Consider the following 14,217-nt stretch of genomic DNA (forward strand, 5'->3'; position numbering starts at 1 on the left):
CCACTACTGCACCTCAGTAGAACAAAAGCAACCTGCCACACAGCTTTGCACGACTTTGATCCTGCGGGGAGAGGAGGGCTTCTTTAACACAGACAGGAGCGTTAGGATTTTACAGCTTTCTGCTGATCAGTCGTGGAGGAGGATTAGGATGACAGATGGAGTAAAAACATATGCTTCAAGCTGGCAAACTGGCTCTATTTTTAATCTGAGAAATGCCTTATTTGAGTCTTGAATTGTAATCGATCCAGAGTCTGTATCTCACAGCTTCCCAAAGGATCAATGTACTCCAAAACCATATCCGTGTCCTTTTAATGTGTCAGTCCAGCTATGATAAAAACAAGTAAGAAGCTCGGTTTGTTATTTAAGAAAACAGCTGCACATAAGATAATTTTGGCCTGTGATGCCACTTCTATTTGCTGTATGTTTTGAGGAAATTAATATGAATAAGTGACAGTGTTGGTTTCTGACAACTGTAGATATCTTTGCAATAACCAGAGTAATTGCAATGATTTCCACGTCCTTCAGGCCTCCAGAAATGGGTGTTCCTCCTCCAGGGAAAGCAGTGCTGTCGATGGGCGGGCTGAGCCACAGCGTGATCCGTGTGGACACGGAGGAGAAACTCTCTGTCCTCACAGTGCAGGATGTGGGGCAGGTCATGCCTGGAGGTACAGTATGATGCGCTGCTTATCAACATGTTGCTGCCCTGTATGAGTCATCAGTTTCATTTTGACACCACGTGAATCCCCAGAAAATACAGGTGATCAGAACAGATTTTGTCAAACTCTACCATATGTTGATATTTATTTGGCATCGTTAGCATCTGTTGTTGTCTGTCTGTTAATGTTGATGTATATCAGTGCGACAGAATTAGGCAGCTTCAAAGGTAGAAACTAGGGCAATTTTTCTTAGGAAAACAACAATGTCTAAGGGCTGCAGAATTAATTAAATTGTAATCAGATTATTAATATGGCCAAGTGCAATATGTACATTTCTTGATAAAGGTAAAATGCATCATAACATACCAGAATCAGTGAAGCATTGTGCTGTTACAGAGGTGACCAGGATTACAGAATCATATTCCTCTGATTTTAGGATCGAAGAATATGTTCTTTTGATGCAGACACCAGCAGAAATCACCATGTATTTATGTAAAATCATCATCATTTAAAGAATTTTGCATAAAAATTTAATTAAAAAAAGACCATACCACTCATGACTCATGTCACAATATCTGCTAAAGTATTTGACCTCCGTGTTCTGAAATAGGAAATAATAAATAAGTAATCCAAACAGGAATCTATGAAAACATCTGCTGTAAATGATATTCAGTTGATCATAATGTCTCATTTCACCACTGTGTGTCTCCAGCTGTGGTTTGTGTGGTGCGGGTGGAGGGGACACCTCATCTCTGTCAGACGGACGAGGTTGGAGAGATCTGCGTGAGCTCAGGCAGCACGGGCGTAGCTTACTACGGCCTCCCGGGCATGACCAAGAACGTCTTTGAGGTTAGTGTCTTTACTTTCTTTTTGCAACTCTTCGGGTATTACCAAGTATGCTGTTCATTTATTTAAGTACCCTGTTCATCAATGTAACTGATGCTGGATGAAGCCTTGTTGTCAAAACACAAAACCATCAGGAAAAGGAAAATAATGTTTAGCTAGGTGATTTTGTGAATAAAGACTTCTGTCCAAAGTTTACAGAATATGCACATCAAATTTAAACCTTTTTTGTACTATATCCATGAATGTGGGTTGTGTTGTGTCTTGATGCAGACAGTCCCAGTAATGTCATCTGGGGTTCCCATCAGTGACAGACCCTTCACCAGGACCTCACTGCTGGGCTTTGTTGGACCGGTAAGTTCCACCTCATTAACGTCTTTTAACCTTACTACTTATGCTGTTCAACATCTGCTTTAACCTCAATAGTTTTAATTGGTTATAAATCATCAATATGTGAGATTCAACGCCATATTTTCTTTATGTAATTTAAATTGTGTCCCAGCTGAAGCTTCCGTTCTCACAGATCACAAAAACCTAGTAGTGTCAAGCCATGCAGATAGTTTGATCTGTACGTGCTCAGGGTTTGAGATTTATGCCTCTGAGGCTTCTGCCGGGACTGCAGTGAAACGGCAACAGAGCCGAAAAAATTACATTTGAAAATATTCACCCCAGCTATTCAGGATATTTCATAGACCTCTCTGTGGAAAGCTTTCATGGAGAGCAGTATGACCTGCAGTTCCAAAAGAGACAAAGGTTGATTTATCCAAAAACTACCTTTCATTGTTTGCTTGGACAAGTTATTGTCACATTTTGCACTTTAAATGCAGTGAAGAATATTTTAGATAGCCAACCTCAGAGGAGGGCCGGACAGTTTATAGAAACATCTGATGTGTCTTCACTTTCTCCCACTGCACATTCACCTGACTCAATCAAGAAGACCAGGTCTTAACTGTCAATCATTGTCATCAGTCTCACCTGGTTTTTATTGCATCAAGTAACAACAAGACTTATTAGAAAAATGAACACTTGAATATGCATTGACATGATATGAACTACATAAAATGACAGATATCATTTTTGGGAAACACTTCTTTGACATGTACTTAGAGTTTTTTTTGTGGCTCATATCCCACATGGTTGGTCCTTTTAGGCAAGTCTTGCCAATTAGCAGCCATCTTGGCAATGACCCCATGCAGTTATTTTGGGCTAACAAGACCAGGCCCCTTTCTAAATGAAAGAGGAGAGAGCCAGAACTTCACTTTCACTGGTCACTTCGACAAAAAAAATAAAACCTGCATGTATAGAATCATCAGTGCTATCAGTGAAGAAACGCTTACTTTCCCTCCAAATAACTTTTAAAACACTTCTTTTCCATTAGTTATAAATCTATTGCCAAGGTCTCTGTTTCTCCATTTGTCGACTGATGATCAGCCTGGCAAGTCATTAATCCAGAGGACACCCTCAGTAAACTTTAGATTTTCATGAATGCACACTGTAATTTAGATCAGTTAAATGTCAAGATTTACGCCTATATAACGGTGTGTGCTTTGTGTTTCCCTCCAGGACAACCTCGTGTTTGTCGTGGGGAAGATGGATGGCCTGATGGTGGTCAGTGGGCGGAGACACAATGCTGATGACGTGGTTGCCACGGCGCTGGCGGTGGAGCCAATGAAGTTTGTGTACAGGGGGAGGTAAATTTAAACTCTACACCTCCTAACATATTTGTTATCTCTCATATCAAGTTGTATGTGCACTGTTTTCTACTGAATAACAATGTTTTTTTTTAATGTTGTTCCAGGATAGCAGTGTTTTCTGTGTCTGTGCTGCATGACGAGAGAATCGTTGTCGTGGCAGAGCAGAGACCAGACTCTTCTGAAGAGGACAGCTTCCAGTGGATGAGCCGCGTCCTTCAGGTGTTTCTCACAATCCATCACTTACATATCAAATTCAGAACCGTCAGACTTCCTTTGTAATTTATAACCGTGAATACCTCAAATCTGGAATACTGTGACATCCTTGATGTTTTAAGAAATGTATTGACTGATTACTAGATGCTTGATTGCTCCAGGATACAAAATCTGTCTAGACTTATTGCAGATCTTATAGACCCATTCAAAGCTGAAAAATGTCAATCATTTTCTCTTCATTTGGTTTATTTATTCATCTAAACATGAATGCAAATGTTTTAAATATTTAAGAGAGAAATATTTAGAAGTATAAGCATTCCCTTGGATGCCTTTTAAAACTAAAACTGGACAGCAACAAAAGAAATTAGAGTGAAATGAAAATGACTTCCTTGGATTTATTTGACAAACTAAACATATTTTTTTTTGTTGGATGTATTTCATGTTTTCTGTTTCCAGGCCATCGACAGCATCCACCAGGTCGGTGTGTACTGCCTGGCTCTGGTGCCTGCCAACACGCTACCTAAGGCTCCCTTGGGCGGCATCCACATATCTGAGACCAAACAGCGCTTCCTGGAGGGCGCCTTGCACCCCTGCAACGTCCTCATGTGCCCTCACACGTGTGTCACCAACCTGCCCAAGCCGAGACAAAAACAGCCAGGTACGTCGGGCTTACAGACACATTTTATTTCCTCATTTGTTCATTGCTGTGTATGTTTTAATGTCAATATGAATGTTGGCCCTGACTTCACTGGCATGTATGATGATGGATGTGGTTGTGCTGGACAGAGGTCGGTCCCGCTTCTATGATAGTGGGCAACCTGGTGGCAGGAAAGAGGATAGCACAGGCCTGCGGGAGAGACGTGGCCCAGCTAGAGGACAATGACCAGGCACGTAAGGTAGATAGTCACCCTCATTTCACCCACTCATCCCCTCCACACACACACACACTGCAGACACAGGTAAGGATTCACGGTGGACGGAGTAGAATCTGACTTCCTGTGTGACTCAGATTCCGCTTGTGTTACACTTATTACTTTTCTTAGCGTCACATCTGTCATTCCTGCATTTCAAACACCCACCTTGTGCCACCGTGCTCCATTTATTCCCCATTTGCTGTGTGTTTATTCTAAATCCTCTGTAGTTAAACTTCTGTGTCTCTCTCCTCTGTAGTTCCTGTACATTCAAGACGTTCTGCAGTGGAGAGCTCAGGCCACTCCAGACCATCCTCTGTTCCTCGTTCTCAACGCCAAGGTAGTGATTCTTTGACACAGATATAAATAGATTTTTTTGTTTTATGATAACGTATTATATTGTGATAGAGTTAGTTCACTTCAGAAACAGTTTTTTTAGGCCTGGAAGTAATGATTTGGCAGTTCTCATCATTAATCATTTATTCTACAAAATGTCAGAAAATTGTGAAAAATGCTCATCACATTTTTCTAGGGCCTTCATTTACATTTACTGTCATGAATGATAAAGCAACAAATTCCTACTGGAACCAGCAAATGTTTGAGATTTTTTTGCCTGAAAAATGACTGAAACGATTAATCGGTTATCTAATAGTTGGCGTTTGATTTTCTTTTGATCGACTAATGAGTCAAATGATTATGTCTGTCTATATTTGTTATATAAAATGAAATTTAGTTTCCAGTCAACAGAAAGCGAGCAGATAACATTTTTAATATGTTCAGTGTGGCAGATACTTTTTACTAAAGTTAGCATGCTGACTATCTAGCTCCAGCCCTGTCCTGTCTCGTGACACTACGCTGAGCTCCCAGTCTGGACCGCTAGCTGCAGGACTAACTGAGCTAATTAGCTCAGCAGTTAGCAGTTACTGTAGTTAGACTGTATGGTGCCACTTATTAAAGTGAAAAACTTGATCATATGGATGAACTTGTACCGTTCACATCCGTTATATAATCCATGTTTTGTTGATGAATGTGTGTCTGTTTTGCTCCTCAGGGCACGGTGGCTAGCACAGCTTCCTGTCTGCAGCTGCACAAGCGGGCAGAGCGAGTGGCTGCAGCGCTGATGGGACGCCTCAACACTGGAGACCACGTAGCACTCGTCTACCCGCCAGGTAAGAGGCACTGCTGTGCTTCTTGTCACAGCTGTGTCTTCAGTTTTAAATTCTGTCTTAATTAAGACTGAGACTCTTTATATTGATGTTGACATTATTCTACTGTTATTGAACGTTCATGTGCAGGAATCGACCTGATTGCCACCTTCTACGGCTGCCTTTATGCCGGCTGTGTGCCCGTCACTGTCAGACCACCGCACCCCCAGAACCTGGCAACCACACTGCCCACCGTCAAGATGATTGTTGAGGTAACAGAGAGCACCGTTATTACATAGATTAAAATAAACTGCTCCATGAGGGAGTTTCTCATGACAGCAAATTGTAATATAACATATACTGTATGTGGTAACACTGTGGTGTCTCTGTGTTAAAGGTCAGTAAGTCGGTGTGCATCCTCACCACTCAAGCAATAATGAAGCTGCTGAAATCCAAAGAGGCTGCTGCTGCTGTGGACATTAAGAGCTGGCCCATGGTGCTGGACACAGGTGAGTTATACACGCATACTCAACAGTATTCACAAGTAAGAAAGGAGATGGTCTGGGATTTCCATGGCTGCATTAATAACTCCGCCTCTGTTCTTCCTCCAGATGACCTCCCCAGGAAGAAGAGCCCTCAGATGTACAAACCCCCGACTCCAGAGATGTTAGCTTACCTGGATTTCAGTGTGTCCACGACGGGCATCTTAGCAGGGGTCAAAGTATGTTGAATGTTGAATTACACAGAGACACGAGTCATCTGGGTACATGTAACGATGCCAGCAGTCTCTCCTTGTGCCTGTTTATGAATCTTTAAGTCTCTCTCCGGTCCAAATGTGTATTTCTTCTAGTTTCTATGGTTGAGCTTCACTGTGTAGAATGGTGTATGTGCAGAGTTTGACACTAGAAGGCTGTTTTCACATTCACTGACAAAAGTTTTGATTTCCCCAGAGGTCATTGAAAATCTGGTTTTAAGGGGTGGGCCTTAAGGCATGTTTTGTGACTCAAACAGTTTGGAGCCAATCAGTAAGTGTACACTTAGAATTGACTTAACAGTGAAGGAGGATCCATCTTGTATACAGAAGTTTAACTTGTCTGAGATGTTTTAAGGATTTTAAAGTGGTAATGATACCCCTTTTTCCTGCAAAAAAACAACTAAGACACATCTGAGAATATTTTTATGTAGGCCTTAATACATGTGTGTAGGGATCTAGGAAGGAAACTCAAAACAAAATGTTTAGTTGAGTAAACCTGAGTACATTTAAGTCCACGGTCTGGCTGAAATTTATCCAAACATGGGTTTATTTTACTGGGCCACACTCACATTTCTAGTTTTCAGCTTCATGTTAACATCCACACACTGCTAATGAGAAAAACTGAAGAGGTTGTTCTTGAGTTGAACTTGACTCCAGGATCCAGTTTTGATGCATCGGCATGTCTCCTTGTGTCATCTCACCTACTTCAGATGTCTCACGCTGCCACCAGTGCCTTGTGTCGCTCCATCAAACTGCAGTGTGAGCTCTACCCCTCCCGGCAGATCGCCATCTGTCTGGATCCCTACTGCGGCCTCGGCTTCGCTCTCTGGTGCCTGTGCAGGTAAACCTGACCAAGATGACTAGCAGGAAAAATTGGGAAACAAACTTTCTCCTATTTTCTCCTAGAGTCTTCTTTTTCCTTCATGTCTTCCTTTTTGTTTGTACATTTCTGGTTTCAGTGTGTACTCGGGTCACCAGTCGATCCTGGTTCCTCCTCTGGAGCTGGAGAGCAACGCATCCCTGTGGCTCGCAGCAGTCAGCCAGTACAAAGTGCGCGTCACCTTCTGCTCGTATTCAGTCATGGAGATGTGCACCAAGGGCCTGGGGTCACAGACAGAAGCACTGCGGGTCAGTTTGCCTCTTCAGCTGCAGCATTTTCTTCCACAAAATTTAAGTTTTCTTCAATTACTCCTTTTCCCTACGGTGCCGTTGCCACAGAGAAGTGATTATCGAGACAGAGTCAGGGTACTCAAGGGTGAAACACTTCAGTTGTCTGTGTCTGTGTGCTGATTAGTCTGCAGCACTTGAGATTAGGATCTCATACAAATCACGTCTGTGGTTAAGTAAGTAGAATATCTTAATAAAGAAGTATGAAAATGTAACCACTATAGTCCTCTAACATGAAGCTGTGTTTGTGCTTTCACAAAATGTGCCCTCTCTGATCCGACACTTCTATCTTCCACCTCCAGCTGCGAAACGTGAACCTGTCTTGCGTGCGAACATGCATGGTGGTGGCAGAGGAGAGGCCCCGCATAGCACTCACTCAGTCCTTCTCAAAGATCTTCAAGGACTTGGGTCTTTCACCTCGAGCTGTCAGCACCACCTTCGGCTGCAGGGTGAATGTGGCGATCTGTTTGCAGGTAAGCAGCTGGCGAAGGACGAAATGAAGCAGTGGACGAGGAGGGTTGGAGAGGTCTGGAAACTCTTGTGGTCAATATTCAAAGCGAGAGGCTGGATATGAATCTATGCAACATCTCAGATCCTTGAAAAACATGCGAGCTGCGAGTGAGTGTAGTGTTTCACTGTTAAGACAAAGTGCACAATAATTGAGAAAGGAACATTGGATGTGATGCATCTTTATCTTAGATAAATGAAAAGACTGGTTGATGTATGGAGCCAAAAAAATGCAGTAAAAGACTATCAGAGAGTCAAACTTATGTTGTAGAGATGCATTATATAGTTTTGGGGAAACATTTGAAGAGAAAGATATACGTTGACTGATTTTTTTTTTTTTGATCCCTAAAATACTCTCAACACAACACAGTTTCATTTGTTTTACTTTGTTTTTATGTGGTGGACCCTGCCGTGTTCTGGGGACCTTATTTTCCTCTGAGAACAGCTTGTTTACTCAATTATGGAAAAAAATATATATATTTCTGAGTTTGTATTATTACCTCATTAATATTCTGAATATTTGGATTCTGAATTTGAATTACATAACGCCTCTTTAATCCATCATTAATTATGTGGTTGGTTAAGTTTTTTTCCCGCTGACCTCCAGTTAGTTTGTAACGTTTTACTTTACCTCTAATCAGGTGATCAACTAAATGAATACCTTGTGTATTTTACTTTAATATGTTTCTTTTTCTTGATTGTTAAATCAGGAACAGGGCAGAGCAGGGTCAAAACGACAGTTACTCATAATCTTCAGCCCCTGAGTTTTCTGCTGCTGTACATCCTGTATCAGAAGCATTGTAGCTGACATAAATGAAACCAGTAAAAGTCTTACATTTAATTGATAAACTAAATGGAGCTGAAGGGAAATAAAAACAAACGTTGTAGTTCTTTAATCAACTAATCTGAGGTTAAAGGAACATGTTGTAAAGCTTCATATCTCAGTGGTGTAAGGATTTTTGAACAACACCATTCTCTGAGTTGCTTCTCAGTTTGACTGTTCATCATTTTTCTGTCCTCTCGTGGCCGTTGGTCGTTCTATCCCTGGTGAATATGTTTGTGTGAGTGTGTGCGTGCATGTGTGTCCACGTATATAAACATATATATCTTTATTTATCTGTCCTGCCCTGTCCTGTCAGCCCAACAGGTTAGGGAAACTGGCTGAGCAGGTAACTGTAGGCTAAGAGTCGCTGTTTGCTCATTGGGCTGCTGCTGGGTCTAAATGCGTGTGTGTGTGTATATGTGTGTGTCTGCGTGTTCATGTGTTTGTGTGTATCTTGCATGAATTTTGAACTTGCTTAACCTCAATTCACCATTTTTTCCCTCTTGGTTTTATTTTTCTCTGACAAGCTTCGGCTTTACATTAGCGCTATTTATTTCAGCTGTAGAGTCTCACCTGTGTGGAGCGGCTCATTATTGCTTTATGATACATTTGTGTTACATGTGGTGTGCTACTACATTTTACCATGAGCTAGCAGCATGACCTCTGCCGTGATTAGGTCAAATCAGAGGGAATCTCACCTCAATACACATTACAAGCAAAAACAATAGTCATGTTATCCACAAAGATAACCACAGAAAGCCAAGGCCCAAAAAGCATGAAACATGAATCAGCAAAAACACAAAATAATGTGACAAAAACACGAAAGAACACCAATGATACAAACATGTTTTTTTTTGTTTTTTTTTTTAAATCACCACAATAATCACCTCAAAATTTCTTGAAAATGACCCCAGTTTCATGGAAATGTATTGAAGAAATGTATTGGAAAACAGCAAGGGGACATATTCTGTTCATTTTCATGTTCATATTTTTATTTTGGGTTACTACTAGAATAAGTTTACATGCATCAATGCTCAAAAACAGTTTTCTCGTATTGTCCAGTGTTGCAGCTCTGTATTCCCCCTCTGTCTGAAACACTCCGGTCTCTTTAAACCCCGCCTCCTTTATCCCCTTTATTTTACCCTTTATTTGTTTTCCTCCTAGAAATCTTTTTTTTTTTCATTTATTTTGTAATAAGGCCCCACATTTTTAAACACTACACTACAATCTTGACTCCTCAGCTGTATATTGTGATCCAACATGATATATAAACAATGTTTGACCTGAGCAGTGATTAAGAGACATTTTTAAATCAGGCCACTGACTTTAGTTTTATTCCTTTGTTTATATATATATATATATATATATATATGTATATATATGTATATATATATATATGTATATATATGTATATATATATATATATATATATGTATATATATATGTGTATATATATGTGTATATATATATATATATATATATATATATATATATATATATATATATATATATATATATATATATATATATATATATATATATATATATATATAATTGAACCATTATTCTACCTCTCCATTAAAACATCTTATAACAAATAGCTAAAAATAAAAAACACAAAACGGTGCTCAGTAACATGATGTGGTCAAACAGTTTTTAAATAGTTCTGCTGCCATGCTCATAAAATAATCTAGATTTGGGTCACACTGTAGCTTTAAAACTATAAAAGCACGTTCACCAGACCTGAGAAAAATGCACAGAATTATGGCAGAGATTAATCTCTGGATTGAGTCTGAAATGCTCTGAAATACTCCTCTCCTGAAACCTCTGCGTCGCTCTTTAAACTCAGTCAGATCTTTCCCTGTGTTGTCCTCACAGATGATCATACAGCAGCTCCTTGCTAGCTCGTGCTCTGGCTGTAAACTGGCAAATGAGTGATGGGAAACATAACCTGTTGTGACTCGTTTTACAGCATTAATGATGACAAATCCCAGAGCAGAAGGAATCGATATCTGACAACCAGAATCAGGACCTGAGAAATGGTTCAATTAGACCAGCAGAGCTATAGACGTCTAATCCAAACAAATGATGCTCCTCTGGAATTTTTCTGACACTTTTTCTGTTGCAGAAGATAAATATTTGAAGGAAAGAAACTGCAGCTCATTTGTAATTCCTTCTTGCAACTGGCACTGTAGCTTTTGTCCGGCCTTCTTACACTTGAGCATCAGAGCGGGTGAACTTAACTCTGCAGGTTGTTAACAGTGTCTGTGACCACACGGTTGAGTTTGGCCAAAGTCCTAACTATTGTAGCCTGGCTGGTTGGCTTCTGGCTGCTCCCCGCCGCCCCCCTGCTTTGTCAACAGTCCTTTCATAAGCAGCTTCCACCTCCCCTCCACTCAGGCTGCATTAATGTCTGTACTGTAAGAGTTCACATTACTCACTCATGTCTCTGCTGGTGTTTCTCCAGGGCACAGCTGGACCTGACCCCACCACTGTTTATGTAGACATGAGAGCTCTACGACACGACAGGTGAAGTGTTTTGATAACTTCACTTGTTTTGTTTTGGTTTTGTTTTTTGTTTTTAAATGTATGTTGGAAAATTGAATGAAAAAAAATAATTTGGTCATTTTGTCTTTTTTACTTGCATTTTCTTCAGGGTCCGCCTGGTGGAGAGAGGGTCGCCACACAGCTTGCCACTGATGGAGTCTGGGAAGGTACGGCATCATGTTAACATGCACGAGAAACACTACAAACAACTGTGATGTTCGGCTGCAAAAGGGTTGCTCTTTTCTAAATCTATCGTGTTTTTTTGACAAATGGCTGTCTGCTGTTGCAGATCCTCCCAGGTGTGAAGGTGATCATTGCCAACACAGAGACTAAAGGACCCCTGGGAGACTCCCATCTAGGAGAGGTAACGTTATCAGAGTTCTTCAGAGGAGACTTGTTTCATTTGAAATGGTTTGATCAAGAACTGAGATTTTCTCAAAGTTACTATTCAGACACTTAATCTGCGTCTGATTGGCCTAAACTATTCAATCTCACTCCTCATATCTAACCTAATGAATGCAACAAGTAATAGCCCATCAGAGGCAGAGTAGGTCTGGTCAAAACCTGGCCAACCATGGGGGAAATAAAAAATCACCAGAGGTGCGACAGATGTGTTTGATCACCTGTGTAACAGTTACCACCTGTCACAACTGTGTGTGTGAAAGGTCTGGGTGAGCAGTCCTCACAACGCCACAGGCTACTACACAGTGTACGGTGAGGAGGCGCTGCATGCCGACCACTTCAACACAAAACTCAGCTTCGGCGACACCCAGACCATGTGGGCGAGGACGGGCTACCTGGGCTTCCTGCGCCGCACAGAGCTCACTGACGCCAGTGGAGGTGAGAATGCACTAAAGATATTTTTACCTCATCACTCTTTATTTCTTAATCTTATCAGATATAACTGTGACGCTGTGTGTGTGTGTTAGAGCGCCATGACGCACTCTATGTGGTCGGCTCTCTTGACGAGACTCTGGAGCTGAGGGGAATGAGGTATCACCCAATCGACATCGAGACCTCTGTTATCCGTTCGCACAAGAGCATAGCTGAATGGTGAGAGATGAACATTAATTATAGGTCACTTCTCTTAACACTGTTCCGTTTGAATTATTCATTATGTTGTCAGATGTTTGTCCATTTTAATTTCACAGTTGAGCAACATGATACCTGACTCCTAACTTGACTCTTCTAACTTTTTATATTTTTCCTCCCTTCTGTTCATCCTCCTCCCTCCAGTGCCGTGTTCACATGGACAAACCTCCTGGTGGTGGTTGTGGAGCTGGAGGGATCGGAGCAGGAGGCCCTGGACCTGGTGGCACTGGTCACCAACGTTGTCCTGGAGGAGCACTACCTCATCGTAGGGGTGGTGGTGGTGGTCGACCCCGGCGTCATCCCCATCAACTCCCGAGGGGAGAAGCAACGCATGCACCTCAGAGACGGATTCCTGGCCGACCAGCTGGACCCCATATATGTGGCTTACAACATGTGAGGGCCCTGCTGCGGGAGGGTTCACCCCTCCATGTGGCCCATCACACAACAGGAGACAGCTGGACAGTAAATGTGGGGCTCATATTTGACACAGGCCCGAAAGCGAGCTCTTCTTTCAGCTCAACGGAGTGGAAATGCGAAAGAAACGTGGATGCAAAACTTCACCGCAAAATGGAGAGAAATTCCAAGAGAATTAAGATAAACACAAACCTCATGTCTGTTCCTCCCTGTGATTTCTCACCTCAACAAATGATGTTTTAAAGGGCATTCTGGTTTTGTTGAAGAGAGTTTTGTATGTATGATAACCCAGGACACCCGATAGCAGTCCAGCAGGTGGTTAAGGTATAATCCTACACTGTGCCATTTACACAATTTACTTTGACAGTCTTCGAAATTATGAATGTTAGTTTCTGTACATGTATGCCATAGAACAGGACAGACGCCAGTACTCCAACTCTGGTTCCACGTTTGTGGAGCTTCCTGTGCCGTCGAAGGTCGTACGATTTTCATAGAAAAAGTCGTACATTGTCCGTACACCTGTGGGAGCAGCTCTTCAGATGTTGTCTGTCGATCCTGGTTTTTATGTTTCAGATCATGTTCAAAGAAGCACACAGCAGCGTTTGAGGAGGGTCGGTTAGCGTTATCTGTTGTTTATTCCAGCAGTAGTGCTTTAGTTTGTAGTTTCAGTAACAAGAAAACCTTAGAAATAATGTTGTGTTTTGACTCAATCTTGTTCTTTTCTAAATCTAAAATGTGTGATATAGTTATCATTTTACCTGAAATGCAATATGAGTGAAGCGAAAGACTTGAATGAGAGCAGACAGTAAGTGCCGATCATTTAAGGGTCGTGAGTTGGCGAGGAATATTACCGTTGCTTCCTGTCAGCAACGTGCCAAATGTTATGAATTAAGCCTTAAGTGTATTTTCAGATGCCTCTTCCTATCCCAGCTCCTGTTGGACTTAATTTTGTGAAGTTTCTCAGCTGTGGGACGGAGAGGTAATATGCAGAGGGAGGTTAGGTTTGGTAAATCCTGCTCTTGTTGCACCCAGTCTTGATCTAAGATGAATATACTTGATCCTAACATCAGCCATTACGAAATCACACTTGTTCCATAAATATTTTTAATGATGTCTGTCTCTAGTGTCTCTTGTGTTGAATGTGTGTTTTAGCAAAAGACTGGAAGAAGTAATCAATATGGGTTCAATGCAGAATGTTAAAGCCTCATCTCGAGTGCCAAAAGATTGAATGAGAGCTGAAAGATGATGGTTGCATGTAACGTTTGAAGCAAGCGTCTAATATGCTTGTTGCACCATAACCTCCCACATTTTAAAGAATCACTTCACTGTATGTTGCTTCTTTTTTCTATGTGCACATCCCTTCACAAACAGGCTCCAGCCTGCTGTAAGTATGTACAGGTTTTGTGTAAATTATTAATAGACGGAGGCGACAGGAAGCGTAACACAAAGAC

At 41.4% G+C, this 14,217-nt stretch overlaps 1 protein-coding gene across 3 annotated transcripts in view; it reads left to right on the forward strand.

The window, feature by feature from the left end:
* dip2a (disco-interacting protein 2 homolog A) overlaps positions 1 to 14,180 on the forward strand; it is a 93,656-nt gene extending 79,476 nt beyond the window's left edge. For 2 of the 3 annotated variants that reach the window (XM_037109130.1, XM_037109132.1), the window contains 21 exons: positions 526 to 665; positions 1,369 to 1,505; positions 1,773 to 1,853; positions 3,063 to 3,190; positions 3,298 to 3,412; positions 3,863 to 4,064; positions 4,193 to 4,302; positions 4,577 to 4,657; positions 5,369 to 5,486; positions 5,613 to 5,734; positions 5,860 to 5,971; positions 6,074 to 6,183; positions 6,927 to 7,057; positions 7,176 to 7,344; positions 7,686 to 7,856; positions 11,181 to 11,242; positions 11,370 to 11,427; positions 11,550 to 11,624; positions 11,926 to 12,100; positions 12,190 to 12,313; positions 12,497 to 14,180. In XM_037109130.1, coding sequence (XP_036965025.1) covers positions 526 to 665; positions 1,369 to 1,505; positions 1,773 to 1,853; positions 3,063 to 3,190; positions 3,298 to 3,412; positions 3,863 to 4,064; positions 4,193 to 4,302; positions 4,577 to 4,657; positions 5,369 to 5,486; positions 5,613 to 5,734; positions 5,860 to 5,971; positions 6,074 to 6,183; positions 6,927 to 7,057; positions 7,176 to 7,344; positions 7,686 to 7,856; positions 11,181 to 11,242; positions 11,370 to 11,427; positions 11,550 to 11,624; positions 11,926 to 12,100; positions 12,190 to 12,313; positions 12,497 to 12,749 — 2,674 coding nt within the window. In that variant the 3' untranslated portion in view covers positions 12,750 to 14,180. The remainder of the gene's footprint in view (positions 1 to 525; positions 666 to 1,368; positions 1,506 to 1,772; positions 1,854 to 3,062; positions 3,191 to 3,297; positions 3,413 to 3,862; positions 4,065 to 4,192; positions 4,303 to 4,576; positions 4,658 to 5,368; positions 5,487 to 5,612; positions 5,735 to 5,859; positions 5,972 to 6,073; positions 6,184 to 6,926; positions 7,058 to 7,175; positions 7,345 to 7,685; positions 7,857 to 11,180; positions 11,243 to 11,369; positions 11,428 to 11,549; positions 11,625 to 11,925; positions 12,101 to 12,189; positions 12,314 to 12,496) is intronic. The other variant, XM_037109131.1, reaches the window with a different exon arrangement.
* Positions 14,181 to 14,217: the final 37 nt, after the last annotated feature.

The sequence above is a fragment of the Acanthopagrus latus genome, chromosome 9 (assembly GCF_904848185.1).
Source record: "Acanthopagrus latus isolate v.2019 chromosome 9, fAcaLat1.1, whole genome shotgun sequence".
Classification (NCBI taxonomy): domain Eukaryota; kingdom Metazoa; phylum Chordata; class Actinopteri; order Spariformes; family Sparidae; genus Acanthopagrus; species Acanthopagrus latus.